This window comes from Bufo bufo, chromosome 4 (genome assembly GCF_905171765.1).
Source record: "Bufo bufo chromosome 4, aBufBuf1.1, whole genome shotgun sequence".
In the NCBI taxonomy this organism is placed as follows: domain Eukaryota; kingdom Metazoa; phylum Chordata; class Amphibia; order Anura; family Bufonidae; genus Bufo; species Bufo bufo.
The window spans coordinates 594,852,780-594,862,657 of record NC_053392.1 but is presented as its reverse complement, the minus strand read 5'-3'; the positions used below and the strand labels follow the sequence as shown (position 1 = coordinate 594,862,657).

Here is a 9,878-nt window from a genome sequence, read left to right as displayed (position 1 = left end):
TTTTTGACATTTATTTTTTTAAATAGTTGTTCAAGGCTGCTCTCAAATACAATACATTTTTTATTGTTTACTAAGTTTTCTGGGGTAAGAAATTGCATGCATCGATCAGAAGTATTTTGCTCTAAGAGTAATGAATTACACATACATTTTTCAGATTCGTCCAAACTTGATATTCCGATTGGTGCTGTAAACTTTCATCTACATCAATGGATAATTGTTCTTCAGTAACTGCTGCTTGTTCTAAGTTTTCCTGTCGAATCGGTGATAAAGGACATATATCGTCCATAAGATTCGAATTCCAAACCTAAATTAATATTTTTTTTTTGAGGTGATGAAAATTTCATGATTTTCCTATTCCATGACGTAAAGTCATGATTTTATAAAGGACACGGAGGTGAGTATTGCTTTCTCTCTCTTTACTGTTTCCATAGCAGCAAAGAAAAAATACTTTAAACATGCAGTAACCATGGTAACAAACTCAACCCTTTCCCTCCCAGTGTCCATATAAGCCACGGTCACACTGGGACAGTCCTCTTTCTTTGTGGACAGTTAAACTCCATCCTGGAACTCCTCCCAACAATGAAGGAAAATCAACTTCTGAAAGGTCTTCAGAATCCAAGAACTGACAACAGGAACGTAGGTTCGGATCCATCTTGACAATAAACTTTGCATATCACCCTAGGGTAAACAAACAAACAAAGACGGTAGCATTCCAACTGGAAGTGAAGGTACATCATATTTGATACATCAAGGAAAACAAACCAAATAACAAGAGTCATATCTAATCAATTACACAATAGGGAGGGAAAAGAACCAAAGACTGGGTGAGCAATACTCGCCTCCTTTATAAAATCATGACTTTACGTCATGGAATAGGAAAATCATGAAATTTTATTCCAGGACACGGAGGCTCCTATTGCAAGTTTAAAGCTGGTTCATCACAGAAGAGAAGGCGTGAGATGGTGGCCTAAAGTAAAACTCATGGAAGGTAGAAACCCTGGACCAGTCCGCCAATTTCATAACGTCCTCTAAACGGGCTCCAGAAACCGTCATAGAGGTGGCGGAGGCACTCCGAACCGAATGAGCTGAGAAAATTGAGGTATCAATACCCGCGAGGGACAAAATCCATTTGACCCATCGTGAGAGGGTAACACTGGTTACTGGACGAAAAGGTCTGCGAAAGGAAATTAAGAGATGAGGGAATTCGGAAGAACGCAAACCATTGGTGCGCCTTTCGTATTCCTGCAGGCATAAACCGGGACAAAGCTGTGGAGACGCCGGAAAATACGGATATGATACCGAGCGGATGTTCGTCTTTGTGCGCTGCGAGATATTAAATGTCACTCCGACCGGCAAAAAAGAGCGGGCGTCATGATCCAACGCCCGGACGTCAGAAACTCTCTTGCAGGAGATCAGGCACAAGAGGGTGACCAACTTAGCCGAGAGTTGCCGTAATGACAGGGAGTCATTAGAAGGCCAATTCTGAAGGAAAACCAAAACGATAGAGACATCCCAAGTAGCGGAAAAACGTGGTCTCGGAGGGCGGGATAGGCGAGAGCTACGCAATAACCTGCAGACCAGAGGGTGTTGCCCAGCAGCCCTCAAACCCTGAATGCCTAGAAGAGATAGCAGATCTATAGAGATTAATTGTACGATATGCCTTGCCCTCATCGAACAAAGCAGACAAAAAGGACAAAACTGCCGTTACAGGTGCATCAGTGGGATCCAGGTTCCCTGCGAGACACCAACGAGCCGAGGAATCCCAAGCTGAGCGATAAGCCTTTCTGGTTCCGGGTGCCCAAGCGCTCTCCAGCAAAAATCGAGTCGTCTCCGAAACTCCTGAGATCTCCCAGGGGCTCCCGAGACCCTGCATGTGAGAAATTGTAACGTTCCTACGACGAGCAACGGATGAAGTTGGCCCGCCGGACCCCTGAGAAGGTGGGGTAGAGTAGGGATCAAGACTGGCTCGGCAATGAGTAGGTCCAGAAGGTGGGGAAACCACGACTGAGATCTCCAAAGGGGCAAGATGAGGACCAGTTCCGCCGCCTGGCGGCGAACCTGGAGAAGCACTCTCGGGATCAGAGCGAAAGGAGGAAACGCGTACATGACTGGGGTCGACCACTCCTGGAGAAAAGCGTCTACCGCTTCCGCCTCCGGGTCCGGACGCCAACTGAAAAACCTGGGTAATTGAGTGTTGAGCCGTGAAGTGAAGAGGTCGATGGAGAAAGGACCCCATCGAGATGACACGGTGTCGAAGACCCTGGAATCTAATTTCCAGTTGCTGGCGTCCAAAAGATAGCGCAAACTCCAGTCCGCCCGCACATTGTGGAGACCCGGAAGGTATTCCGCTACCACCATGATTCCTCTGGAAAAACATTTGTCCCAAAAATCCTTGGCCAAGTGGGTGAGCACAGAGGAGCGCGTGCCGCCCATATAATTGATGTATCTGACCGCCGACACATTGTCCATGCGGAGTCTGATACAAACCCTGACCGTGTTGTTGACAAAGCTGCGGATCGCCAGGGATCCCGCCAGCAGTTCTAGTGAGTTGATGTGGAGTCGGGAATCGCTCTGGGACCATGGACCCCCGGTGGAGACGCCGTTGCAATGCGCGCCCCACCCGTGGAGACTGGCATCCGACTCGATGATAAAATCTGGCTGAGGACCAAAAATGGCCCTGCCGTTCCACGATGAGAGGTTGTGGATCCACCAACTCAACTCGTGTATGGTCTCTGTATCCAGAGAGATGGAATCGGCGTAAGACGCTCCCTCCCGAAGATAAGCAATCTTGAGGCGCTGAAGTGCTCTGTAATGGAGCGGCGCCGGAAATATCGCCTGGATGGAGGAAGCAAGGAGTTCTATTATCCGGGCTAGATGTCTGAGGGATAATTGAGGTAACGAAAGAGCGTGCCTCAGCTCCTTTCGAATACTCCGAATCTTCGACTGCGGCAAACTGAGAGATTGTGAAACGGAATCTATCTGGAAACCCAAAAACTCTATTGTGGTGGAAGGAGACAAGCAAGATTTCTCCTGATTGATGACAAACCCCAGTTCGGAAATGAGGGTGGTGGCCAACTGAAGATGAGACTGAAGGGAACCCTGACTGTACGCCATGAAAAGAATGTCGTCCAGATATATCACCAAGCGTATTCCACGACTGCGCAACCAGGCCACCACCGGGCGCATCAGTTTGGTGAAGCACCAAGGGGCGGACGAGAGGCCGAATGGAAGGCACGTAAAACGCCACACTTGACCTCTCCAGGCAAAACGTAACAGGTCCCTTGATTCGGGAGCCACCGGAACAGTGAGGTAAGCGTCCTGCAAATCTATTTTCGCCATCCAATCCCCAGGAAGGAGCATGTCTCTCAGGAGGGGAATCCCCTCCATTTTGAAATGGCGGTATCTGACAAAATTGTTTAATGCCTTTAGATTGATAACAGGGCGCATCTGACCCCCTTTTTTCTGAACCAGAAAGATGCTCCGCAAGAGTCTGAGGGGGCCATCTCTATTGCCCCTTTGCCCCACAGGTCCGTGAGCTCTGAATCGATGAGAGCACGAGCGGGGCCGGCCGGAACCTGGGTTCTTGGTGCAGGAAGTCCCACGGGGTTGGACACCAGTTCTATTACGAAACCCCTGATCGTAGACAGAACCCAAGGATCGGAAGAGACTTTTTTCAACGCATGAAAAAAGAATTGGAGTCTTCCCCCCACTTGAAAGTTGGACAGAGGAAGAGGGAATGGATGACTCACCGTAAGGTCTCCTGGAGTTAGGATGTCCACGGAATCCTCTGCCGCGGTTGTCACCCCCACGGGTGGGGAAGAAGGTAGGCTGATGTTGCTGATTCTGCAACGAAGGTCTGTGGACGAAGGAGCCTCTGTCCGAACCATGGGCATAAGAGGAGGAACGGCCGGGCAGACGGCCCCTGAAACTGCCGGCCCTGGCAGAAAATTGGTTGGGTAAAACTTTACGCATTGACGCCTGTGCTTTGTCAAGGGCGGTGAAAGCCCCAACATATTTCCCCAGCTCTTTAATAAAGGGCTCTCCGACGAGGAGCCCTTGGGCGTCCTTGCCTGCTTCGGAAATAGCTAAATTCGCCAGTTTTGGCTCAATCTTCATCAGTAGCGCCTTGCGCCGTTCTATAGCCACCGATGTGTTAGCATTGCCCGTAAGGCAGATAGCTCTCTGAGCCCAGCCACTCAACTCCCCTGGGTCGACCTGATTACCGGCCGCCCTGGCCGATTCGGCCAAATCCAAAATCTTAGCCAGTGGCCCCATAACGTCTAAGACCTTATCCTGGCATGCCCGCAGGGCAGAGTACAGGCCTTTGCGGGGGTTGAACCCGGTTTTTGTTAAGAACTGGACCATTTTGGGGTCCACCACCGGAGTCTCACAAACTTTGTGAGGGATTAAAGGCCTAGGGCACTCAGCACGCAACTTAGTACGTGCCTCCTTGGTGAGGGCTTTTCGGTTCATAGACTCAATATACTGAGTTACATGCGTGGCAGGAAGCCACTCAGAGGCCCGCGGGTGGTGCAGCCCATTGGGATCAAACATGGGGTCCCCCGACGGATCCACGAGGGGATCAGTGGACCCAGAAGGGGCCTCAGGGTATGCATCGGTAGGAGGTGGTGGCAGGTCCTGCTCTATAGGGTCAACTATAACGCCCATCAGATCCTCCTCTGAACCGTGCAGGGAGTGGTGCTGCGCCTCCTCATCAGACTCTCTATCAGAGTCGGAACCATGCTCGGGCTGTGACCGCGCCGATTTCCAACCTCGCACTCGTTCTGCCTGGCGCGGACAGGCTCTTTTACGCGACCTTAGCGCGTCGTCCATGGATGGGACAAAGCCATCATTCTCAGTTGTTCTGGAGGCAGGATTGGGCTGTAAGGCTAGAGCTTGGGTGACAGACTGTGAAATAGCCGAGGACATGGAGCCCATGGCTGACCTAATAGCGCTAGAGATTGAGCGCTGTAGTGCTAAAGTCTGGGTGTCCAGAGCGGGAGGATCCCTGAAAGGGTCCCTAGACCTCCTGAAGGAGGGGGAAATCTGGCCCCTAGGCACCAAGTCTTGAGGGGGGGTAACATGAGTGGCGGGACATTACTGCAAGGGTTAGTCACTCTGGGAAGCTAAACGTAGAGGAAAAGGTAAAATATATATATATATATATATACCGACAGAAGGCACAGGACCTGCGCTGTAGGCAACCAAACAGAAAAACCGGAAGCAGTCACCAGCCGGCGAAAGACCCGCGAGATCTCGGTGGCAAAGAGAGAAATGCCGAGACCTTGCGAGAACAAGGAGGGAAGAATCGGAGAAGACAGTAGAAATGGCGCGCAAGATGGCACCGCCTCCCCCCTGCAGCGCGAACACAAGAGACAGCAGGTGGAAGTCCCGGAGAAGACAGGTAAGAAAAGACGCTACAAAACTCCACAGGACACAGGAGTAGGGGAAGCGAACAATTCCCCCCCCCCCCCCCCCCGCCGCCAGAGCCGGAACGCAGGGGAGGAAACCCCACAGACAAACTATAATAAGTGTACAATAATATAAATAATAATAATATAATATATATATATAATAAAATGCCCCAAGGGGAACACCTCAGGGCAGACGATAATAAGCTGCTAAGGGAAGGTGTATACTTAAAGAGGACCTTTCACCTGTATAAACGATGTTAACTGAGTATGCTGCCATATAGAGCGGCGCCCGGGGATATCACTGCGCTTACTATTATCCCCGGGCGCCGCTCCGTTCTCCCGTTATAGGCTCCGGTACCTTTGCTTCTTAAGTTATAGTAGGCGGGTCTTCTCTTGTCCTGTGGGCGTCTCCTTCTCCTAGGCTGCAGCGCTGGCCAATCGCAGCGCAGAGCTCACAGCCTGGGAGGTTTTTTTCTCCCAGGCTGTGAGCTGTGCCCGGGGATCTCACTGCACTTACTATTATCCCCGAGCGCCGCTTCGTTCTCCCGTTATGCCCTCCGGTATCTTCTCTCACTAAGTTATAGTAGGCGGTGTCTGCCCTTGTCCTGTGGGCGTCTCCTTCTCCTAGGCTGTAGTGCTGGCCAATCGCAGCGCACAGCTCACAGTCTGGGAGGTTTTTTTCTTCCAGGCTGTGAGCTCTGCGCTGCGATTGGCCAGCGCTGCAGCCTAGGTTCACAATGTTTTTCCAGGTGAAAGGTCCTCTTTAAATCAAAATTTACCCTCTAAGGCCTCTTTCACACTACTGTTTTTTTTTCCGTTTTGCGGTCCGTTTTTTGCGTTCCGTATACCGAACCATTAATTTCAATGGTTCCGCAAAAAAAACGGAATGTGTTCCGTATGCATTCCGTTTCCGTATTTCAGTTTTTTTTCGTTCCGTTGAAAGATAGAACATGTCCTATATTTGGCCTCAAATCACGTTCCGTGGCTCCATTCAAGTCAATGGGTCCGCAAAAAAACGGATCCGTCATTAACAAATGCTAGGCCCAGCCCACTGTGGCCATGTGTTTCTTGTTGCCAAACTTTGGCTGAGCACAAGTACAGGTGCTGAAACCGGTTTGAACCTGTCTGGCTTGGCTGCAAACCAAGAGGAAAGATGGATGTTGGAAAGCTTCTGGCCTTGATCCAAGAGCGCCCCCAGCTCTGGGACACCCGGTGTGATCAATACCATGATAAAATGTTGAAGGAGCGTGGCTGGGATGAGGTGACCCAGGAGATGTTGGCCCGAGAGTGGGAGAAGGGCAATTCTGCCAAACGCCGAAAATTAGGTAAGGTAATAGTATGTATTAAGTTTCAAACAGTCGGTTTTAATCACCGTCCTTGTATGCGATATTAGTAATCTTTTGGGGGACTACGGATATATTTTAATGCATTGTAAAAAGCACATGTAAATGGTTGATGCAATAACTGTTTTTTCCATATATAAAGCAACCTTTTTTTCTGTATGGAATGAAAAGACTTTATTACTGGTTACTTAGTGATTGATGACAGCAGCCTTGACCACTGTGGTATGTCCTGCTGTAGGGATAGTATGATTTCCATCATGGCCTGCTGTAAGCCGGTAGCTATATTATGTCTGGACATGCTTTGAGTTGTAGATTCTTAATAAACAGCCGTATATCTGCATATATTTAGTCCCTGTATGTAAACATAAAACACTTTTTAAACATTTAAATCCCTGTCACGTGTCCGTGGTTACACCAACCCTGCGATACATCAGTAGTGCACATGCTTGGTTAGTATTGTGAAAACGTGCGACCCGATCATTTGGCTGGTAACAGTATAGCTTGGATAAATCCGCTAATGTACCTGTACTGTGCAAGCATGGTCACTGCAGATGGGTTGTATGGTTTTATTGTAACCATTGAGACAATAACAGTATGACGCTATTTAAAAAAATGTTGGTAACAAGATTATGGCGTAATTTATTTTAAACAACAGATATTATAAAAACTGTTTTTATGAATGTCCCATACTTTAATAAATGATACCTAACGACTTTTGGCCTAAAGCCCTTTATATTCAAATGCATTGCTAATATATGTTTTAGTATTTTGTCTTTTCTATGTGCCGTTATCATTGCGTATGTATATAATCCTATTGAAAGGTTGTTATGTCATATTTCTACAGTCCAACGTGTGAAGACCCGCTGGCAGTCCTGCCGAGACCAGTACCGACGGGAACGCGTGCAGGGCCTTGGACATAGTGGCGAGGGTGGGCGCCGAAAGAAGCCCTATATATACACCCGGCAACTGAACTTCTTGAGGCCAGTGCTGGATGTGAGGACGTGAGTATATTTATATTTTGTCATGTTTGTAATTTATACTGTACACAAAAAATTAAACCTTGCTTGTGGCTTAGATTTTAGTTATACATTTAGAACATACGAGAAAGTAATGTATTTTAAAGGGGTATTCCCATCTTAGACAATGGGGGCATATCGCAAGGATATGCTCCCATTGTCTGATAGGTGTGGGTCCCCCACGCTGGGACCCGCACCTATATCGATAAGGATCGGGGAGCGCTGGGAATGCAGGAGCCCAGATTTCATGGCCACCGTCTACCATTAAGCGCTAATCCCCTCCTCTCCCATATAGAAGTTGAATGGGAGTGTGCCGCCCATGTGCGCCTCATGCTCCCATTCATTTCTATGGGGCAGACGGCAATAGCTGAGCCAGCGCAGACACATAGAAATGAATGGAGGGTGGCTGCGCATGTGCAGTGTGCTGTCGTTCAATTTCAGGGCTCTGTTCTCTGGATAGGTCTAGGTCCCAGCATTGGGACACACACCTATAAGACAATGCCCCCATTGTTTGAGATGGGAAAAGACCTGTTATTAAAAGGCTATGCTGAAACTTTACCTGGTTTGCACATGCCTGGTACACTTTGGTATGTGTAAAGTACTATACTGCCCTTGTCCACACCATGCTACAATAATATTACCATCTTGCATTGCTAAAATACTGACATGACCTGCACAAATAGAAGACATTCTTTAAACAGCTGAGAAGTGCTCAAAGGAGCATCCATAAGTGTCGGTCCATTTGCCAGGTGGTCACAATTGCTCAGAGGAAGGCACTGTCTACCAAATTGTTGACAAGGACAGTACATCACTAGCAGTACCAAAACAGAGCTTGACGTATGCAAATCAGCATATGGCTATTGGAAACCGTGTACCAATACATGTTCAAATTATGTAATGTCTTTATCCTCCACTAAACATTAATGGCCCATATAACAGTAGTGCATAAACATTAGTAGGAATAGTCTATATTAAATGTCAAGGGGACTGAGTGGTGGTGCTAAGACTGCTGACTAGCGGATGCTCTCTGTGGCTGAGAGTGCTGGGAATATGTTTTATAATTATTAGACACTTCATATATACACATGGTTTGTTTCAAATTATCTCTCTTTCCACAGCACTGTTGACAGCCTGGAGCCACAGAGGGAAACTGGCAACACCAGCAGTGAGTCGGACCAGGCAGCGTATGGGCAGGACTCCCCTCGTCCTGGGGAGCAGGAGGTGGAACCTGTCCAGCAGCTGCCAGATGAAGAGAGGGAGGAGTCCTCTGCTCTGGAAGGACCATCTAGAGCCCTCGAATCCAGTCCCCAGCCCCGAAGGAGACAGCCACGCAGGAGAAGGGTGGCACCTCCGAACCCTGATTCTGCCGCAAATACTCAGGCACAGGTACAGACTCAGGTGCTTGAGTATTTGCGGCAGAGACATTTAGAAGGGAGTGAGGAGAGGATGCTAAGCGGGCTTGCTCATCTTTTTAAAGAGCTGCCCGCATATAAGCAAACCCTCTTTGTGGATGTAATGACATCGGTTTTCACAATTTTCAAAACCCCTTTAGATCCACATGAGGTTGTGTGTTGTGTGGATAACCTCAAAAACCAAGTTTTCAGGTTATGCCCACAACCAGGGCACAGCATGGTCCCTCAACATGCTAGGCCCAGCTCAGCTTCACAGCCACTTTTTTCCCAGGAGCAGCCATTTATGCCCCAACAAAGTTTACCTGGCCCAGTCACCTACCCACCCCAAAGTCATGTGGCTGCCCCTCATCACCAGGGGCAAGGTAGTTTTACCCAGGAACTTTTCAACCTATAATTTGTTTGTGTTATTATTTATACATTTTGTTGTTTTAAAAAGCTGAATCGAAAGCCATATTTTTGTTAGTTATGTTTTAATGACCATAAAAAAAAAAATATACCTTCTATGTGTCGACTTTTATTCAATCATTCACTATAATCTCTAAGGTTATACTTTCAATGTATTTGATCACATGCATACAGTGCAAATATTGTACAAAGTCTTTATAAAGTCTGAATATACACATACATACAACTAGGACAGGGCATATATTCTTTGACATCTAGGCTCAACCTGATGGCCTCAACTTTACTATA

The 9,878-nt window shown here is 47.9% G+C and overlaps 1 protein-coding gene across 1 annotated transcript; it reads left to right on the top strand.

The window, feature by feature from the left end:
* The first annotated feature begins 6,567 nt into the window (after positions 1-6,567).
* LOC120999324 lies at positions 6,568-9,579 on the top strand. Its single transcript, XM_040430193.1, has 3 exons — positions 6,568-6,744; positions 7,484-7,758; positions 8,892-9,579. The coding sequence occupies exons 1-3, from the start codon at positions 6,568-6,570 to the stop codon at positions 9,577-9,579; spliced, it is 1,140 nt and encodes a 379-aa protein (XP_040286127.1).
* The last annotated feature ends 299 nt before the right edge of the window (positions 9,580-9,878 follow it).